Source organism: Pelodiscus sinensis, chromosome 1, assembly GCF_049634645.1.
Source record: "Pelodiscus sinensis isolate JC-2024 chromosome 1, ASM4963464v1, whole genome shotgun sequence".
NCBI lineage: Eukaryota > Metazoa > Chordata > Testudines > Trionychidae > Pelodiscus > Pelodiscus sinensis.
Window position 1 is genome coordinate 83,376,687 of NC_134711.1, and position 22,235 is coordinate 83,398,921.

A 22,235-nucleotide genomic window follows, 5' to 3' on the forward strand; every position below is an offset into this window, starting at 1 on the left:
TTATTAGCGGTATAATTTTGAATGGCAAAATACTGTTTTTGAACTATACATATTGTTCATTTTGAACATGTTTATTTTTTATATTTACACATGAGCTGCATAATATACTGTAAAGTAAAATTTTCATGTTAAAAGAAAAATTAAAAAAAACCCTCAATCTCTAAGAGATATGGTACAAAAGACTTTTATATAGTATACCAGCATACTATAGTGCTTTTGATGATTCACCCAAGTGAAAAACACTAAGTAGTTAATAATACTTACTTTAGCCATTCTAGTCCCAAAACATTTGAGTATCGTATTTTATAGAACAGATATATTTGTTTATATTTTGCGTACCACATATATTAAATTGATTTAATTATATAAGCTGCAAAGGCTGATCTTTCAAAAAATAAATGTCTGTATAATGACAGCAGAAGAAAACTCCATGTTCGATTTAGCATATTCACGATGAGGACTGAATGCAAATACTAGTAGAAAAAAATAGGTTCTTGGGTATTATTATATGTGCTTGTGTTTCGTATTTCAAATGTGGTGATGATAGAGTCGGGCTCTCCTTTTGTTATATTTTTGCTGTAGTTATGGAATACAGAATCCTTTGCAAAAGTAGCTGATTGTAGAGGACATCTGAGTTGGGTTCACTGTGTGACATTTTCCCCTGATGGTTCTTTATTTCTGACATCATCAGATGACCAGACAATAAGGGTAAGGTAATAACTTCTAACTTCTGAAAGAAAAGTGTGCTGCAAATATCTTGTTCTTTTGAAAATGGCTAGATAACACTCATGTCCATCTTAGGACAGGAAGGTTTTAGGTATTCAAAATCTCCCAATTTTCAATACTTGAAATCTTAGACTTGGATCCTCAGGTCTACTGATAAGCGCTATATAAGAGCTGTCTATTATTATTAACAATACAGGTTGAAACTCTGACCATGGACGTTTCAGGACCAGAGAGCCCTGGTGGAGGGCCACTGCCTGGGAGCCCTGCAGGCTGGCAGGGTAGCAGGAGGCCAAAGCACGGCAACAGGGCTTCCTGGCAGGGTAGTGGGAGCTCGATGCTCGGTAGTGGGGCTGCCCAGTAGGGCAGCAGGAGCCCAGTGCACAGAGGCAGCAGGGTTGCCTAGCATGGCAGTGGAGCCTGGCATGACAGCAGCAGCCCAGTGCGTAGAGACGGTGGGGCCGCTTGGCAGAACAGTGGAGGCTAGCAGTAGGGGCCAGTGACAGGGTGGGGAGCCAGCTGAGAGACCAGTGGTCAGGCCAGAGCTGGCGGGGGGAGCAGCGGCAAGAGGGCCAGAAATGACCTCCCCTGGTTTGGCAAAATCCCTCATCTGGGGCCGGTCGGGTACCTGTTCAGGGAGGGTCCAACCTGTGGTAACATACATGGAATACTCGATTATTTGCCTGGGGCTGCTCAGATCCTTAACTCAGTATTTGTTTTTTAGAAAATAGAATGAAAATGTACATGCTTCATTTGAATCATTACTCTGGGGTGCGGCTGCTCATGTATATAAGCTGCGCCTGGGAGAGAGGACTACCCCAGCCCTCTCTGACCACAGCAGCTTGGGGCCAGGTGAGAAGCACTTCTCCATGGTTGCTGCAGCTCCAGTGGCATGACTGAATGCATGTACCGCAACTTGGGCAGGTCTAGGTTCGTCTGCCTCCTTCATTCCCCAGCCAGAGTGAGGAATGCAACAATATGTGCACTTTTCTCTTGCTCCCTGGCAAAAGGGAACAGCCGGTTTTAGCCCCCTAAGGGGCAACTGGGGGTTGGAAGGCTCAGGGTTGGGGTAGTCCTGGAGGCAGGGGGAGCGCCCTTAGCCCCTTTTACCTACCTAGCGATTCTCTCTCTTTTTCATATGATTTTATATGCCCCCATACAATTTAGGAGGAGTTACTGAAATATAGAATGCAATAGATTACTTTCATTTTTAAAATTGTTTTCTTTCATTTCAAGTTAGGAAGTGGTGTCTCTGACTAGAGGAAATAGGGGAGTCAGTACAGGAAAAATATCAATATTGCACTTTATCGAATTGGATTGTACATCCCTTCCTAGTAATCATATCAATGAAAATCATTAAGTATTGAGCAGTTATTAGTGATTTTAAATGACTGAATTGGAGTTTCTAACTTTTTGTATATTGCCTTATTTATTGACTGAAAGTTGTATAACCTGTTCTTTATAGAACCTTTGAGACATTGTTCTTTTAACAGATTTGGGAGTCAAGTAAGGTGTGCAAGTCCTCTGCTGTTGTGTTAAAACGTGAACTAGATGTCGTGTTTCAGGAAGATAAAGTTGTGGTTTTAGCAATTCTCAATCAGAAGCATCTACAAGTAAGTATCTCTGAGTGGACTTCAGTACATAAATCAATAATATGCCTGAGGCTGTCTGTGAAAAGCACATTAAGGATTGTTGTTTTTGTTTATGATTTAAGCATTTGGATCTGGTATGTAAATGGATAATGTTTTGTAATTTACTCAAGGATTTACTGTAAAGGAGCTATGCCTATTTCAATGAGCAAGACCTATCACATTTTGCAGGATTTTTCCTTTGAAAAGTTAGATAGGCAAATTGAAGCTGACTGCATAAAGATAGGCAGAGGACCTTTTCTGTTATAAAATAACTATTCTTTATTGGGGGTATGCCTTATATTTTACTCATTTTTGGATACAATATTTTTGTATGGGTTAAACCCACAGATTGTTGTTGACTAAGCATACTAAGTACTTTAAACATGCACATGTAGCTAGCTGCCTTCACTTTTGTAATTTCTTCTTTGGGTGCTTCCAGGTAAGGTATAGAGATGTCCCTGAACCATGGAGTAGAGCTTTTTTTCAGCAAGTGTGTCAGCGGGCTGTGCATGTGTGAGGGGAGCCTCAAGCTGTGTTCAGTTTGGCACATCACATGCGCAGGCTCCCCCCCGCCCCTTCAGTTCCTCTTCTGCCGTAGAGCTCTCTGTTCTCCTTAACAACTCTCCTCAGGGAGGAAAAACCTGTCAGTTTTTCTCTCTCTCTGTCACTTCTTGTTGTTCTTTGACTGCTGCCTCCTTATTCCCTTAAAAAAAAATCCTGTAAGCTCCTTAAGGAGCCACTGCTTGTCCTAGCACCTGTCTTTCAGGCAGTTGGGCACCCCCTTTGTCCCTCCCTCCCTTGAAAAAAATAAATAAAGAAAAAAGACAGACAATAATGACAATAATAAACAAAAGCAGAGAGGCAACATTTGGAGAAAAGCAACACCACAAACAGTGAAACAGATGCCCCTACAACCCTTGCAGACAGCGCAATGCTGGGTTCTTCCAGTTTTAAAAAATGTCGGTCATGCCAAGTCCTGATGCCAATCTTGGACATACATGCGGATTGTATCCTCTGTTTGGGGGAAGCACATGTACCCCAGAGATGCGAACTGTGCCATGGTCTCACAGCGAGAGCCATGAAGGGTAGGGAGCTCTGGCTCCGAATGTTTTTATTTGAGAGGGCGATTCAGCCTGAGGGGACTCAAGCCTCTTTGCCAGTGGGGCAGGCTCCCTGAAAGAGAGCCGCTTCAGCGTTGCTCCAGGACTGGGCTAAGAAGCCCTTTAAATCTCTGCCCCCAACTTCATCCCCTAGAGTAGCCGGAGGGGACAAGATGAATACCCCTCACACCGAGGAATTCGGGGCCACAACTGGCACTGCAATCTCTGCACTGGGTGCAGCCCTGGTCCTGAAAAGAGCTGTATTGGCACCTGAGAGCTCTCACCTGCACACCGAGATCTGTGCCACCAGCGAACAAGCAGTCCTCCCATAAGGGACCACTGTCAAACACGAGGTCCTCACCTCCTGACTCAATGCTGCCCCCCCATGGAGGCTGTGGCCCAGTGCCAGGCAGACACAAACAGCAGGCAGGGTGTTTCACCTCTTCCCTCCAGAGAGGCTTCTCTTTTGCCATTCTCACCATGTGTTTCCCCGCACTATGTGAGGTCTCCTGCACTCTCTGAGCATGCTATCTTTGGCCAAAATGATCAGTACAGTGTTTTCACATCACTTGTCCCTCCACTACCTTTCATCATCTTTATTACTACCAAGAGAAACCACGATACCCTTCTTGGTACTCGGAGTAGCCATAACCACCATCCCACAACCTTTCCTGATGGTCACCATGGGACCATTGGAGTCCATGGAGAAGACTGCATCATCTATCCCAGGGTACGTCTAAACTACATGGCTCCATCGACAGAGCCATGTAGATTTGTTTGTTCGGCAAAGGGAAATGAAGCCGTGATTTAAATAATCGCGGCTTCATTTAAATTTACATGGCTGCTGCGCTGAGCCGACAAACAGCTGATTAGCTGTTTGTCGGCTCAGCATGCTAGTCTGGACGCTCCCCTGCTGACATGAAAGCCCATTATCGACCTCCCCGGTAAACCTCATCCTACGAGGCATAACAGGGAGGTCGATAAAGGGCTTTCAGGTCGGCGCGGGAGCGTCCAGACTAGCGCGCTGAGCTGACAAACAGCTGATCAGCTGTTTGTTGGCTCAGCGCGGCAGCCATGTAAATTTAAATGAAGCCGCGATTATTTAAATCGTGGCTTCATTTCCCTTTGCCGATCAGCCTAATCTACATGGCTCTATCGATGGAGCCATGTAGTTTAGACACGTCCCAGTGAGGAGACTTCCCCCACCATCCCTCTCTCACTATGCCAACACCTGTGGACTCCGAAGAGGAGGAGGGTCAGCTCCCTGATGAACACACTGAGTTACTGGACCACACGGAATTCCCTCCTGATAACTCTTCATAAACCCTAACGAAGCTCTAATACCAGACGATACTCATCCAACAGATGATCTAAAACAACTCCAAAAATGGTTTAAGAGGGTGGCGATCACCCAAGACATCCAGCTGTATGAAGTCAAAGAGAACAGCATCGACTCCTGAAAAACATATGCCCTTCTTCACAGTGAAGAATCATGCTGCCCTTCAATGAGGCTGTCTTGGAGGTCTCTGATGAAATTTGGCGAACCCCTGCCTCAATTCAACCAGCATGTAAAAAGGCCAACAGGAAATACTTCATGCCACCAAAAGACTTAGACTTCCTTTTTTCACATCCCAAACCCCTTTATTGTGGACACTGCTAATCATTGTGTAAAGGCCCCTCAGGTCAGACCAGCATCCAGTGACAAGGATCACAAAAAATTAGACCTATTCGGATAAAGGCATATTCCTCGGCCACACTGCAGCTAATAATTCCTAATTACTCAGCATTGCTAGCAACCCACGACTTCGATAACTATTCTAAACTGGCTAAGCTCATGGAACATCTACCACATTCCAAAAGACCCATACTCACATCAGTCATTCACAATGGGCACACTATTGCTCGTGCAGCCCTTCTCAAGAGACGTAGCGGACACAACCACCAGGGCAATAGCCACGGCAGTGGTGATGAGAAGGGCCTCTTGGATCTTATCAGCCAGCATACCCAAATAACTCCAGTTGAAGGTGGAAGACCTTCCATTTGATAAGTGCAAACTTTTTCCAGCTAGTACTGACGAAGTCCTGTATAGCAGCAAGAACTCATGCACTACCTTTTGTACACTTGGCATATATACCCTTCCATCCACTGAAAGCGTTATACTCCGTACAACAGAGACAGCTACTATAACTGTGTTCAGCAATAGCAATGTGACTATAATCGTGCCAAACAATGATCCCAGAGGAAGTGTCCACCTCAGGCTTGCTCCTTGGGTTCGCAGGAAGCGAAGCAGCAAATTTGCTGACGATATCAAGTTTGCACATTTATACCAAGCTGGGAGGGGTTGCAACTGCTTTGGAGGATAGGGTCATAATTCAAAATGATCTGAACTAACTGGAGAAATGGTCTGAGGTAAATAGGATGAAAGTTTAATGAGGACAAATGCAAAGTACTCCACTCAGGAAGGAATAATCAGTTTCACACATACAGAATGGGAAGTGACTATCCAGGAAGTAATACTGCAGAAAGGATTTTATGGGTCATAGTGGACCACAAGCTAAATATGAGTCAACAGTGTAACACTATTGAGAAGGTACACCTTGCAGCAATCTTAACTCTTCATGAATGGATAGATGTCTCATCTGTCTTTGCACACCCCTTAACATTCAAATTTCTGAAGGGCCTTCACAAACTCTACCAAGTAGGGTGCTAGTCCCTACTTGGGATCTGAACTTGGTCTTGGACGATCTTATGAGGACTCTCTTCGAAGTTTTGTCCACTCCCATTCCTACAAATGAAAGTGTTTTTTTTCCCTCTATATATTCTTCTCTCAGCACACTTAACTAAAACACAACTTATTGCAGAATACAATGTGCACAGACCCTACAGAAAGCTTGTTTTGTCACTGCATTCATTGTGGCTCATGCCATTGTGGGTACCTTCCAGTTCCTCTTCGAGTGTTCCCCATGGGTGCTCCACTCATGGTGTCAGGCTCGTCCCGCACCTCAGTTCGGATGCTTTGTATAGCTGTTTCCAGCCGGGTGCGCGTGCGCAGGGTGCAGCTAGCGCCGTTCACGCTCTTTGATCTTCGCACGCACCCGGCTTCCTTGTCAGTTCCTCTCACCGTTCCGTATCTGTAAGGGGTACAAAGAACAAGAAAACAACTCCGGAATGGGGAGGAAGGGTGGGGCTTGGAGCACCCACGGGGACCCATCTCGAGGAACCCTCGTTACTGCTTAAGGTGAGCAACTTCTCCAGGAGGACATGGCTCGCCTCGGCAACGTGGGTACCAACATCACAGTCCCGGGCATTATATTTATTACAGAGGGTATCAGCTTTTGACACCTCCAAAGAATAAGCAACATTGCTATACAATTCCCCCTATTCTGTCACTGATCAGAGGGATACAGAAGATGATTGAGGACTAGTCCAGAGTTCAGCTTCTGGGATCATGTTTATCAGGAAGCCTATAGTGATCTTGAGAACACTCACCATGCTGTACATCCATTTCTTTACCTTCCATTACAAGATAATGTTGTTAGCTATGGTCCAGTGGTGCATTAATATCTGAGGGTATGTCTACACTGCCACCCTAGTTCGAACTAGGATGGCTAATGTAGGCATTCGAAGTTGCAAATGAAGCCTGGGATTTAAATATCCTGGGCTTCATTTGCATCTTGCCGGGTGCCGCCATTTTTAAATCCCCGTTAGTGTGGACTCCGTGGCCACGGCTACACGCGGCACGGAGTAGGTAGTTCGAATTAGGCTCTCTACTCTGCTCTGCTCTACTCTAATTAGGCTCTCTAATTTGAACTACCTACTCCATGCCACGTGTAGCCGCGGGCACGGAGTCCGCACTAACGGGGATTTAAAAATGGCGGCGCCCGGCAAGATGCAAATGAAGCCCGGGATATTTAAATCCCGGGCTTCATTTGCAACTTCGAATGCCTACATTAGCCACCCTAGTTCGGACTAGGGTGGCAGTGTAGACATACCCTGAGGGAGGTGGGGGAAAAACCAAGTATTACACAATGTGGCTGTTAAGCAGAGACAGTTGTGGAAAGAAGTAATTTCAGTTGGATCTTTAATACTCTCATTCCTTCTTGGGAAGAATCACATTTAGAATGTGGTTAACTTTGTTGAAATGAGTTTGTGGAATGGCACACACAGGATTATTGTGGTATGAATTATACAAGATTCAATAGGCTGTCACCAATGCAAAATGCTTCCTATTACTTATGGAGGTCATCACAATTGAACAGATTGAGAGGGATTTTGTCTAGTCAGACTCATGATTTTAATTACAGGAAGTGTTGTTAACAGAAATCTAGAAGTTTTCACATATGAAGAAAAATTTTGTTTCATTTATTTCTTGCTGTCTTCTAATCAAATGCAAATATTAGAGAGCAACTTTGACACATTAGACATCAGAAAAGCTTTCAAGATTTTTCTTTACTGGACCTAAAAATCCAAGGTCCTATTTTTCCATTGGACCATGAGGTGCAGGAGACAGAATGCATTCAGAATATCTCCACTACAAGAATCTGTAACTATATCAAAGAACCATGTAAGGCTGAAATGATTTGAGGGAATTTGTCCAGAACAGCCACATTTTCCTGGGTTGATAAGGCTGGCAAAGGAGAAATGTAAAGTACATATTTAGTTAAATTTTATAACTAAAATTGCACTAAAACTAACACTGTTTTTATAAAATATTAAGCTCAGCTTCCAGGGGTCTGGTGATGCTGCTTTTAGTAGATGGGATTTCAAATCAGTTGAAACTGTCTAGCTTAGTTATCTGTACTTCTAAATTCTGTTTTTTGTCTCCTTATTCCCTTATTTTGCTTTTTCCTTTACTGGCTATTTCCCACAAGTAGAGCTGATATGCCTTGCACAAAGGAGAGGTGGACAAACTTTGTCTTACTGATCAGTTTATTCTCTTTGAGAAGGGTTTGCTGATCAGTCCACACTTAATTTTTTTGTAGGGAGGGGAAATAGTGAATCTAATCAGTTGAAAATGTGAATGTATTTTTGCCAAGAATATTTGTTTGAGCAACTCGTATGCAATAGCATAATTGGACTCTTTTTTTCTAAGGTAACACACATGACCTACTTATGTACAATTAACATATGTATTTGTGATATATTGTAACAAGTTCTTGTGTTAATTATGGACAAACTCTTTTAGGAAAAACGATGGTGGGCAAGTCTTGTACTGACCAGGTTCACCTAGATGTGGAATTCTAATTACCTCCACCCAAACAGCAGAGGAGACCCAGCCGTACAAAAATAGGACCAATTTATGTGCCCCTTCTTGAAGAAGAGAAATTGACAAAAAAATAGTGTTATGGTGCATAATCAACTAAAGATGAGATCCAAGTGTAATGCTGTTGCCAAGAAGTCTAATATAGTTCTTGGTTAGAAAAATAGGGGAATATCAAGTAGGAGTATGGAGTAGAAGATAGCTTACCAAAGCATTTGACACTGGTGTGACAGCTATTGGGAAAAAAAGTTATAAAAGCCTAATAGAGAAAATTAAAAGCTTGACACCAAGAGTAGGCACTTATGAAATTTGAGCCAAATAGAATCCAGAGACTGAGCTAAGAATGTGTAGGGTGAACAATAAGCATTGCTGCGGGAGTCAGCACTGTCTCATGCCCTGCAGGTGGAGGAAGTGAACCCTGAGCATCATAAGCTGGCTCAAAGTGGGCTGGATGCGGCCTGCAGGCCATAGGTTCCCACCCTTATATTAAAGGATCTGAGTGCATAGTAGGGACGTTAAAATTTAGCTGTTACATGGTTATGCACACCTCCAGTGCAGGCTGACAGCCAGCTCTTTGGGAGGCAGTGTGCGCTGGGAGCCAGCTTTTAAGCTGCTGCCCCGTGCTGTTATCTCTGATACAGAGGTAGCAGTGTGGGTGGCATTTGGCTTCCCAGGAGCCAGCTTTTAAGCTGGCACCTGGCAATCATAGCCTCCTGTCTGGCTCCCAGGGAGTCAGCTGCTGCCTCTAGGTGGCAGCTGGCAGTTCGAGAGCTATACCGGGAGCCAGGTGTAGTTGTTTAACCGATAAGCATCGGTTACCCATTTAAACGACTACTCTCTTATGTCCCTAGTGCATAGCAATATTCCTCATGGAGAAAGAAGTTGATAACTCTTGAGCATTTTCCCAATCTTGCATATCTGGGTTCTATCTACCTGTTTATTTAGTACTATCTCTTGTTATAGGTGTTTGTGTTTATAGTCTTTGTTTTTTGTAATCTTACAGTTTGCAATGTTTACATTAGAAAGTGTCTTCTGCTGTCCCGGGTGCTATTATCCCATTGTCATTAGGTATATTCGAAAGAAGTATAAATTAAATTAATTAATTTAAAAAATATAGGTAACCTTCTCCCCCAGGAAAAAAGACATTCTTATTTTACCTCTATACAATCAAAAATTTTGTGAGGCGGTGTTTGACTCTAGAGACTTTTCATTTCAATGATTGATTTGTTTTGAAACTGTTTTAATTTCACATTCTGATGTCATTTATACCTGGTAGGGATGTGAATGTTTAACTGGTTAACCGGTAAGCCTCATTTTTAATGGGTGAAGCTTACTGGTTAAGATTAATCGGTGGGGACTGGAGCAGCTCCCTGACTGTTGTGGGCAAGGGACTGGCCTGCCGCAGGCAAGAGTTGCTCAGGCATCTTGGTCAGAGCAGCTTCTGTCTGCAGTGGGCCCAGGCACCCAGCAGGCAGAGGCTGCTCCAACCCAGATGCCAGAGCAGCCTCTGTTCACAGAGTTAGGGTTTGCTCTAGCAGGGATGCAAAAGAAGCCTGGCCTGCTTCAGGGGCAGCGGCAGGCAGCCCCAGCCAGGAGGAGCAACCCCTCCACCCACCCCCCCCCTTTAATCCGTTAACCTGTAAACAATGTGCTTAAACAGTCAACCAAGTAAATGGGATTTTACATCCTTAATACCTGATTTCCACTTTTTTATAAGAAGATATACAGAGCAATGCAGTTGTTACAGTAACTGAATATTCTATAACCATAAAAATACACTGGTGGATTTTTTTAAACTTTGAAGTGGGACTGGATGACTCTGAGGGTAGGGATACCTGGTAAGCAGTGCCTTACTATCATGCTTACTGGCTAACTGGCACCCTGCCCGAGCAGCCCCATAATTGTAGCATGCTACAGGTGGGGAGGGCAGGGAGGACTGCTCTAGCCCAGCCACGTCCACTATACTATCTGTGGAAAGGGGGCGCTTCAGCTTGGCCAGGCCTGCCGCACCAAAGGAAGGCTGGTTAACCCTATAGTTTAACTGATTAACATTTTACGTGGGATTTTATAACCCTGTCAGAGGGTTTGATTATCAGGTATAGAGTATTTTATCTCTAGGTCATAAGTTGAACTGTGTTCAAGGTTAAGAGTGTTGGTGTACCTTCCGTCAGCTGGCTGGCATATGAACTTGTTGGTTCTTAGACTACTTCCCAGTGAACAGGTAGCCACTTGCCATTTTTTAAAGAAAGATTTGACTTTTGATTGTCAGAAACAGATGGATTAAAGTGGTCATTTGCACACCAAGGAAAATGTTCCACTGTGCCTCTGCCTTTTAAGCCTGCTGACATTTCTATGGACAAATTACTTCTGTTCGTTGTCTAAAGGAGATTAACCAATGAGAATCAGAAACCTGCCTGTGGATCTAGGAAGAGACCAGTGTATGATGCGTACACAAATGCTGCTGGTTTTGGCCTGTGACTATCTTTAGAATAACCTTATTCAGTGTATAGTACAGTTGTGACCCGAGTTACGATCACCTCCACTTACGACCATCCGCACTTACGACCAAAGTGGTCGTAAATGCAGATCCAAGTTACGAATGGCAATCCGCACTTAAGAACAGCACGGTCGCCATGTAACTCTATGGGATCCGAGTTACGAACTCTTCGAGTTACCGACCAAATGTTGGTACGTAACTTGTTCGTAACTCAGGGAGCGGCTGTAGTTAAAAGAAACAAACCATGGGGTTCTCCCCCTCCCCACTACACACACATAGTTACTTTTGCATATCAAAGAGAGAAAAAAATCTCTAAAATTTAGCCAAAGTGTTTTCTTTCCCAGAGACGGTTTAAAAGGAGACATTTTCACTTGTTTGTAAATCATTGCATTCCAAAGATCTTTCCATGAAGATTACCTAAAAGTGATAGTTAACTGTATGTCACTTCTGTATTTGAAAACTGTTCTGCAGGATCTATAAAATCCTGGCAGCTTAAATTTGTTTTGTCTAAAGAACAAGTTCCTGGAGCTAATTATACAGCTTTTATAACTGATTTCTGGTTAGAAAAGCACATCTGAATGTTATCTAGCCTATGTTCAAGTAGGATATATGCTAAAAACAGTTTTGGTCAGATACTAGATTTCACAAAAGCTCTCTACGCTTGTCACAAGTTTTTAAGTAAAAAAAAAAAAATACTGTACAAAGTTGCTATAGCTTAATAATCCACATTTTTTTCTTGCAGCTAATTAATGGAAATACAGGCCATACTGAGTATCTGACTGAAGCCCAGGAATCACCTATTTGCTGCTGTTGCCTAAGTGAAGATCTTCAATATGCGGCATTTGGAGAGGAGAATGGAACAGTAAAGGTACTGTACCCAGATTTTTGGACAGAATTGACTAAACCCCCAGGTGTTTCTAAGAATTTTTAATTAGCTTCCTTTAATACAAAAGTAACATTTAAAAAAATATAGAAAGAGAGAGGATAAGTCATTCAGGTATTGCTTTTTAAAAACAGAGTATGTTATACTTTTAAAGGTTAAAATAAATGGTATATAATGCTGTTTTATGGAAAATCAACTGTTCCCTACCCAATAATGAATATACCAACCCAGCTCACTCCCTGCCATGTGGGAAAACAGTGGGAATGGCTTTAGGAAAGGAAAACGGAGAGGTAATCTGCAAAGACTTTAAGAATTCTGTAACTGGGGTTTCTCCTCTTCTAGCAAAAGCAGCAAGATGTTGGATCACAGACCCCAATATCTGCATGGATCTAGGGTTCTACTGGATAACCTATGCCTCTGTGCTGCCTGCATATGGTCCCCATTAGTTGTCCTCTGCTCTGTCAGATGACAGATGTGGGTTCCAGAATGTGGAGATCACAATGTAAAGAGTGTATTGCTTGAAATTTAATAGAGCCTCATGTCACGAGTAGTTCCGGATGTGACTGAAGGTACTATGAAAAGGGAGAACAAAGTGTTCCCTGGCGATAGCACTTTTGGAGACTAACGTTTATTATCTAGTTTATAAACTTCAGAACTGTCTTGGCAATTATCTCCATATTTTTATCTGCGTACATAAAAAGAGTAAATAGAGCAGTGGTCACCAACCATTTGAGGTTGCCAGGTGCCAGGGGACGTGGCCGTTCGCCCGCCGGGCGCCAGAGGGCGGGGACACTTGCACGCCTGGGGGCGGGGCTCCCCCATGCGCCGCATGCCTGGGGTGGTGCCCCCTTCAAGGGCCGCACTCCCGGGGCCAGCGCCCTCCTCAAGCACCGCGCGCTTGGGGTCGGCCCTCCCTAGCCCCTCCCCCCCAAGTGCCGTGCGCCCGGGGCCGGTGCCCCTTCCAAAGGCCGCGCACCCGGGGCCGGCGCTTCCCCCATGCGCCGCACGCCTAGAGCGCGGGCGGCCAATCAGCAGCGCTCCCGGGGCCGGCACTCGCCATGCGCCCAGGGCCGGCTCCGGCACCATGCATGCGCCACGTGCCCGGGGCCAAGCCAGCCCCGAGCACTTGGCGGGCGCACACAAATGCCCGACGCCCCCGGGCACCATGTTGGGGCCCACTGAAATAGAGTGTTAAGAGCAGTAGTGTGTTACACATGTTGGCCGCTTGTCTAATTTCACATCTGTCAGAACAGAAAGAAGTGCTTACAAATTTTGAAAATTGCACTTTCATGTTAATCTGTTAATTACGGAATATAACACAAATTTAGAGGCCAGCTTGCTGTGTTGCAGTCATGTTAAAATAAAACATGACACATATGTAATTGAGAAATTGTATAGTCAATAGTTTGACAATGCTTTGGTTTGTAATGAAATATGTTTGAGGCCAAATAACCTATGTGAGTTAGGTTTATTGAAGTAAACCAATAATAACATAGTATAGAAAAAGTTTCTATCAATTTCTGAAAAGCCATTTTGTGGAACAGTCCATTCACTCTAGCCAGAATATATGCTTCCAAAACTACACCCCCTAAAGTGATCTTTTTCTACCCAACCTGTTTATAAGTGCAAAATACTGTATAAAGTCACTTAACCACTTAGTTTTCTACCTTGTTTTTCTGGTACTATGGCATACTCTTAATCTCTTCATTATGAATACCTGCATTTCAGGTACCAAAGGAACTCCTTGGTCTGAACTAGGGTAGAACAATCATATGTTTTTATCCTTTTCTTTTGAGACATTTCAGTACTGGTCTGTAAGAGTAAATTCCTTCTTGTTGCTAGAATAAAGAGGTCATTTGTCCTGGTCTTGACAGCTTCCCTATTTGCTTAAGCCAAAACTTACTGTAGTGAATGAAAGGGGCTATGGGATACTTAGCATAAGCGAGCAGGATAATGTAAAAGGCTAGGCCAATTAAGGCTATATAATTGCTATTACATTACATTTAGGTGCTTCATGCATACTGATAGCTGTATGGTGTGACTAATACATATTGGTAATGGGATGCACGTATGCCATCGCAGAATGTATTAGTCAGCAAACATGAGCGCACATAAAACTTCACACAGGTTGATATATGCCAAAGTAAATTGAAGGACTTATAGCCAGTGTTGAACAATGTAGATTATCTTCTCACTTTTTCCAAGGACCAAGCTAATGTATAGGGCTTTCTTTCCACCTACTGGTTTAGATTTGAGTCCCTGCTTTTATATAATACTGTATAGTATTCCATTATTTTTACTTCAGGTGTTTTGCTTTCCTCTGTTTGTTCTATTAACGAAAATATTTTAATTCTTCATAAATGATCTCTCTGATTTTAATTATTCAGGTTTTGGAATTGTCTAATAGGAGAGTTTTCAAATCCAGTACTGGTCATGAGAAATCTGTACAACATTGCCAGTTTACATCTGATGGACAGACCCTTATTTCAAGCTCTGATGATTCAACTATACAGGTATGGAAAATGTTTTAAACTTACATTGGAGAATTCAAAGCTGTTTTTAAAAAAGGTAGGGTTACGCTGCAGATAATGCAGACTCAACAAACTCCATCCATTTTCCATATTGACCATTTTTAGTCTCATGGTCCATTTGGATGGAGCATCATCACAGCTGAGAAATGACGACTGGTCAGGAGATGTCTGTTAACAAGATCAGTTCTCATTTACCCAACCTTGAAGCTTGCTGTCTGTCTTTCTACTGGTATCATTCACAAATTCTATATATATGTGTACATAGAGGCACAAATACTACACAGATTGTTTGATTTTTGAATTAGAGACTAACCAAGATCAATAGCTCTAACGGCTTATAATTTACCTTTACAAATTTGAGGTACTTAACTTTTTTACAAATACATCTCTACTAACATTCAAAATTGGGTCTTTGATATCAATGGATATGTAAAGAGTGAGGAATTTTCTGACTTACCAATCCTATACTCAATGTTCCATTTTTTTAAAAAACTGTAGAAGATGGGGACAGCAGAATGTTTCTTTTATGTAATTAATTATGCATGCTTATCTTGTTGAACAGAAACAATAAGAACCAAATCTGAAAAAGGAGCAGTTCCTTAATAGCTTAAATAGAACCAATTTTTTAGTAAAATGTAAGGTACTGCAGTGACTATTGTGTGACCATTTAGAACTTTTCTATTTTCTGGTCACATAATGATGAATTACACCCTTTTGGTAAATGTAGCTGAATAGTGGTCATATTTGCAAAGAAATATGGATTCTCAAAATAGGACAGTTCAGACATTGAGTAATTTAGGAATTTTGGGACCTGATCCACAGTACATTGAAGCCAATAAAAGATACATTGACTTCTGTGAGCTTTGGATCAGGTCCTCAATTCTGCCTTTATTATAAACTTAAATCTGTGAAGATGAACATTTAAATATTGGAGGCTAGGATTGAGCTTGAGATCTGATTCTTTTTTGCACACTTGTGGAGGTAAGCATTATTGAACAAAGGAAATTTTTATTAATTCCTTTAACTGACAGCATAAGTTTTGTTTTTGTTTCGGATTCCCTTTAGTGGCTAAGTTAGCACTGAAATTTTTCTGGATTTTCAACCACATACTTTTCTTGGCTATTGGCTACCTATTTTCTTTGGTGCAGAAAGCTATATGTTTAAAATAATTAAAAAAATAAATCTTTGAGCTGTTTAATAATTTTTGTAAATGAGATAACATCCTTTGAATGTTTAATGCACAGTTGCTGAAATTAAAAGAAAAAACTATACAAACTTCTAAAACAAAGGGGCACTTGATCAAAAATGTATTTTAACTGTAAAATGAGTAAAGTTGTAAAATAATTCTGTTAAAGTGTGAAAGGTTATTTATTTGACATAATCAAGGTTTTAAGGTCCCAAATTCGAGTTTTCAGGAGAAGTTTTCAAACTCACTAATTACAGCTAATAATTGAAAGTCACATTATACAAATTTTATTGGGAAGGCTTTTCCCCTTTTTAGAGTTTTTCTCAAGGTTTACTTCATTCACATGAACTTTTTATCGGCTGGCCATTATGATACACTATTATATGCTTTCGTAATTGGCTCACGTTTGTGCTTACCTGAAGTGTTTTTCAACAGAGCCAGTTACTTTCAACACTTTAGAGCAGTGATTCCCAACCTTTTTCCCATGGAGGAACCCCTAAAATAATTTTTCATATCCCGAGGAACCCGTACCCATGAAAACGTTTGCTTGGCCAGAAAAAGTTGACAGTGGGAAGTGCAATTCAATTACTGCTATATTTTTTAAATAAAATGTATTTGTAAAGAGCTGGGTGGGTGAGAGAGAGAGAGTTTACATTGTAAGAAAAAAATTGGAGTATTTTTCCTGTCTTTTTTTGTATTATCTAATCTTTTTTTTTTTTTTTCCTTTAAATATCCTCCCCCTCCTGCCTCTCACTCGCAGAGCCCAAATGGCCGCTTGCTCCTGCGCAGCGGCCCGGCTGAGCTGCGCAGAAGTCAGCCGAGTGCCAGGGTGGGAGGCAAAGGCAATGACAGAGGTTCCAGGCCCCACCCAGCGTTTTTTATTCCATGATTTCTCGCGGAACCCTGATGATGGTCCGTGGAACCCCAGTTGGGAAACACTGCTTTAGAGGGTCTGGAAGACCATGGATATATTCTGCTGAAGAACCCATTCTTTGTTTTTTGAAATGCTTACAGATTCTATGTTGATAAACAGGTATGGAATTGGCAGTCAGAAGAATATATATTTTTAAAAGGTCACAAGGAAGCAGTGAAGAATTTTAGGCTTTTGGAAAATTCAAGACTTCTTTCTTGGTCATTTGATGGAACAGTCAAGGTAAATAAAATGTCTTTGTATTGACAAATTATAGAAGATGCATTGTATCTTCAATTGGTAGCAAAATACATGCAAAAACAAAACTGTATATTTAATTTTAAATTTTTAAACTTGTGTCTTATTAATGCTGAGGTTTTTATCTATTAATGGAAACTACATGATATAGCTGCATTCACCAGTTGCAAGTCCTTTTTGTTGAAGTGGTGCATCAGTGTAAAGTGTATTTTTTTTTCACCAGAGTAGCTATACTGGATGCTAAAAATCCCAATGCAAACAAGGCTTAAAATTGGGAGTAATTGCTGTATTTAGGAAATGCAAAAGTGTCAGAGTCAGTTCAGTAGGAAAATGTCAATTAAAAAAACTTAGTATTTTGATTATATTTTGCTTTTTCTGTTGTTGGGTTAATTATGCATTCCATTACATTGTGTAGTAAGTTCAAATACACATTTTCATTTATTTTTAATCATTCACCTTACTACTCCTATTGCACCCTTACTATTTAGCATATTTATAAAGTCACAAACTTATTGGATTTTCTTGATGTACTTAATCCAGAATACATTATTGTATTAGAACTGTCTTATAGATTCTGAATTTTGATCAAAAAGAGCAAAAGTAGCCTGTACTCTTTAAATTTTAATATTTTATAGGTGTGGAATATCTGTAATGGAAAAATAGAAGATGATTTAGTTTGCCATGAGGATGCTGTTCTTTCTTGTGCCGTTTCGCTTGATGCCACCAAATTTTCATCTACTTCTGCTGACAAAACTGCCAAGGTTAGTAAACATAATGTTGACAAATCTGCACAATATGGTGAGTATGTCCTGGAATTTGTGCTAAAGATAATTTCATTAGTTCGCCAACAACAATTCAAAATACCTCTCAGCATTTTGAAATATCATATTTGCATCATGGGACTATCTGTTAGTTTATATGTTTGTTTGTGAGATTATAATGTGGTCTGTTTTGGGGTCTGTGTGCTGAGCCAAGCATCTGGCTAGGCTGAGAGTTGACTAATGAGTCTTTTGTCCTCCGATTACTCAGGTCTGTAAAGTGCCTTGAGAAGGGAGCAGAACTAACTCAGGGAAAATATTATCCCAATTTTTTTACATATAAAAAGAGGATGTCTAAATTAGTCGTCACCACTGAAGAAAGAAATCACAAATTCTCTGAAAACATCTGTTGGGTGTGCAATGGCAGTTAGAAAACTGACAGAACCACTAGGAAAGGGACACACAAAAAAAGAAAATAAAATGCCACTATTAGGGATGCAAAATCCCTTTTAACTGGTTAAATGGGTAAAATCTGGGAAGTGCAAGGTGGAGATGACAGAGGTATCATACTTACTCATAAGGTGGGGAGCTTAAAGCCAGAGCCTGCCAAGATGGAGGCCATATGAGATTGGCCAGTCCCCCAGAATAAGAAACAGGTCCAGGCCTACATTGTGATGGCGGGGTACTAGCAGAAGTTTATGCCCAACTTTAGCTCCATTGCCACCCCCATCACTGAGCTGTGTAAGAAAGGTAAGCCAAACAAAGTGGTCTGGACTGAGCAGTGCCAGAGGATCTCTGTGCACTGTAGGAGGCCTTTGTTGGAGCCCAACTTGCCTGCAACAGCCAGGCTGGAGCAGTCCCCCAACCTCAGATGCTTTGGGAGGATGGTGAAGCCCCTGCGTACAACACATCTGGCCCTGCCGCAGACAAGGGCTGCTCCATTTGGGCTGGAGCACCCCTGTCTGCAGTGGGCCCCACGGGGTTGGAGCATCCTCCTGCCTGTGGTGGTTGGGAAGCTGCTCCAGCCCTCACCAGTTAATTAGAACTGTAGCTAACCATGACTAACTTTTCACATCTGTAGCTGCTATATAAGTCTATATAAATATGAATATGCATGCAGTTCAAGTCACCCCATCGCAAAATTGGAATTAGAGTTGGAAAAGGTGCAGAGGATGGCAACAAAAGAGATCAGGGATACGGAACAACTTTATCTCACGAGAAATTAAATAGACTGTGACTTCTCTTTTTAGGAAAGAGACAACTAATGTGAAACTATGATAGAAGTCTATAAAAAAATGAATGGTATAGAGAGAATGAATAGGGAAATATCATTTACCCCATAGCACAAGAACTAAAGGTCATCTGATGAAATTAAGAGGCAGCAGGTTAAAACAAGCAGACGGATATACTACTTTAATATAACACACAGTCAGCTTATGGAATTCATTGCCATTATGTGCTGTCTGGCTATACAGAAAGGACAGGCGACATTTGTCATGAATTTAATCAGGGCACAACTTTAGAAATAAATGGAGATTGCCTATCTCCTAGAACTGGAAGGGACCTTGGGTCATCGAGTCCAGTCCCCTGCCTTCACAGCAAGACCAAGTACCATCCCTGATAAATTTTTGCCCCAAATCCCTAAATGGCCTTGGTGAGGATTGAACTCAGAACCCTGGTTTAGCAGGCCAATGCTCAAACCACTGAGCTATCCCTCACCACTAACTTTATTATTAGATGACTGGGACTACCCAGCAGATAACAGCATATTTATTCCATAATTATTTGAGGGGCTTTTACCAGCTCTCCCTCTTTTCCTTCCCTGTCCCTTCAGCTAATCCATTGCTGGGACCTTACCGTCCACCTCGGCCTGATAGCAGGTATTAAGGTGGGCTGTAAGAAGGGGGGTTGGCTAATATTAGGAGTCCCCAAATGATTCCCACTGTTTACTCCTTTAATGAACACCTTTTATTAAGTTCTTTTCCAAGTCATTTACCTGCTCGTATAACTTTGCAATTGGAGTGCCTGCATTGGACATTGACCACAAGGAGGTGCCAGCAATTAGCTTGGCTACTTCCTCCCTCACTGCCAGGTTTCCAGATATCTTCTAATGCTATTTTTTATATTGAGTAAAAACATGACAGCATCTAAATTGGATAAGTGAACCCCATCCTCCTGAAACAACTCAGCTGTCTCATATACTGTGCCAGGATGTGAAATTACTGCCTCTCCAGTACTCAGCTTAGGTTCCTGTTTTTGGAATTTGGGCTATTTTTTATTTTGCTCTTTCTAGCAGTCATATCCTTGTTGTCTAGAAGTCTGCATCTATACATTAAAATGTATTTTGTCTAGTACTTGTAATTCAAGTACTTTTATAAAAATTGTATTTAATCAGAGTAGGCAGTTCCTTTGTCCACTGTTTTGCCCAAGTTTTGTTTTGGAAGAAAACCAGAAAAACAAGTTCCAACATGTCAAAATGTTTTGATAATTCATTTTAAAATGACCTTTTGTCTAGAATTGTGAATCGTATATAATATTTTTCATATTATCTAACCTAAACATCATTACTTTTCAAAAATTTCCTTCCAGGGAATATCACAATTTTCCATTTTTGTTTCTGTTCAGAAAAAAGCCACATTTCAAAATCTCTAAATCTTTTGAGAAATGCAACTTATAAAATAATATTTAAACTAAATAAATCATTTACGTTTCCCTTCAAGTTACAAAGAAAACTTAGCCATGTTTCTTAAGACCATCACCTTTAAGGTTACTTTTTGTCAGCTGTTTGAGTGGGCTGCTTATGTGTGTCCCATTGTATTACACCAGGAGCACATTCTGGAGTATATATATTTTTTTCATCTTATAAAAATATCTTTGTATTGATTAGTGAATTTCCTCTTCCTGAATAACTTCATAAACTTTGTCTAATGGGCCAGGAGCTTAAAATGTGTAATAAAAAATTGTGCATACTTTTTCAAATAATAGCTAGCAAATATGTGCTTCTCAGATTTATGTACTTTGAGTATTTTTAAGCCTTACGTTCACGTGTTTCTGATCAGATTGAACATATACAATTTTGTAAATTTTCCATGATGTACCACTTATCTTCACTATTTTATTAAATGTTTTATCTTTAGATATGGAGCTTTGAAAGTTCATCAGTTCTTCATGAGCTTATTGGTCACAAAGGCTGCGTGCGGTGCTGCACTTTTTCCTTCGATGATAAATTCTTGGCCACTGGAGATGACAATGGAGAAATAAGGGTATATTTGGGGACATTTTAATATTCGAGTCAAAACTACCCTAAGGGTGCTTAGTCTAGTGTACTTGGAAGATACGAATTTGGGTAATTATTTCTGCCCTGCAAACACTTACTAAATGGCAAAGGGAAATCAGGCAGAATATAAACAATGGAACTTTTGCCATCAAGATGACTGCATGTTTTTGTAGTGGGTATAAAACGGAAGTCATCTAGAAACTACAGGCTATTGAGTTGCTTTAGAAATGTATTTAAAGATCACAATCAATAGACTTAGAGGGTAAAGTTTACAAATAAGAAAAGAACATTCAGAATAGATGTGCATGTGTACATTGGGGTTTGATCATCTATTGCACATCTTTTGCTTCATTGATTTGTGTTCTGAGACTCTGGATTGTTCATTTTTAGGACTCATGGTTTATAAATATACTTATGGATTGATAGGAAAGGAGTCCCTTTTTAGGCATTTATTGCATTTAGGTTTATGTATTGCACAGGGAAAAAAGAGAAAAAATGTAATATAAATAGCCTTCTGCCCATTCCTCACTCCTTGAAAAGTAGAAAATATATTTATTCTGTTGACTTTATGGTTTTTGCTAGTGGTATAAATAATGTTGCTCTATAGATGGCTAAATTCTATGGGTTCTTTATACCAGTTAGCCTCCTCCTTCAATTGTGCATTAAACACTCCATATACAATAAAGGTTTAAGATTTAAGAGTTATTCTTTGAATTATCTTCTTACTTTACATCCTACTATAATGTTTGAGGTAAAGGTTGGATTTCTCTAAATCCTGTCATCCTTGAAGCAATTATCCTTTTTATTTAATGCCATCAATAGGTTGTATATATTATTAATTGATGTCTTTCTTAGATTTGGGATGTCTCAGGAGGTGAATTACTTCATCTCTACTCCCCTGTTACCGTAGATGGAGGAGAATCAACACATGGTGGCTGGGTAACAGACCTCTGTTTTTCTCCTGACAGTAATATGCTTGTGTCATGTGGAGGATATCTTACGGTAAGCCCCACAGAATACTATTCTAATTAATTAAAGTACAGGTTTGGAAAGTGACAACTTGGGTGTTATGGTCATATTCACTTTTCAAGTTTTAAAAACTGTTTCCCTTCCTTCCTCAGCCCCAGTTTCTCATTGCTGACAGCTTTCTCAAATTTGTTTGGGGTTGGCTTTTTTCATGCTTGATTTCTGTTCAAAAGTTTTAAAAAAGTTTGAGTGAAA

At 41.0% G+C, this 22,235-nt stretch overlaps 1 protein-coding gene across 4 annotated transcripts in view; it reads left to right on the plus strand.

The window, feature by feature from the left end:
- The window catches only part of APAF1 (apoptotic peptidase activating factor 1), an 88,532-nt gene that overhangs the window by 60,699 nt on the left and 5,598 nt on the right, over positions 1 to 22,235 (plus strand). For 3 of the 4 annotated variants that reach the window (XM_075934023.1, XM_075934012.1, XM_075934001.1), the window contains 8 exons: positions 583 to 708; positions 2,217 to 2,336; positions 11,954 to 12,079; positions 14,482 to 14,607; positions 16,845 to 16,964; positions 17,615 to 17,740; positions 20,875 to 21,000; positions 21,870 to 22,016. In XM_075934023.1, coding sequence (XP_075790138.1) covers positions 583 to 708; positions 2,217 to 2,336; positions 11,954 to 12,079; positions 14,482 to 14,607; positions 16,845 to 16,964; positions 17,615 to 17,740; positions 20,875 to 21,000; positions 21,870 to 22,016 — 1,017 coding nt within the window. Of the gene's footprint in view, positions 1 to 582; positions 709 to 2,216; positions 2,337 to 11,953; positions 12,080 to 14,481; positions 14,608 to 16,825; positions 16,965 to 17,614; positions 17,741 to 20,874; positions 21,001 to 21,869; positions 22,017 to 22,235 lie in introns of those variants that run through there. The other variant, XM_075934030.1, reaches the window with a different exon arrangement.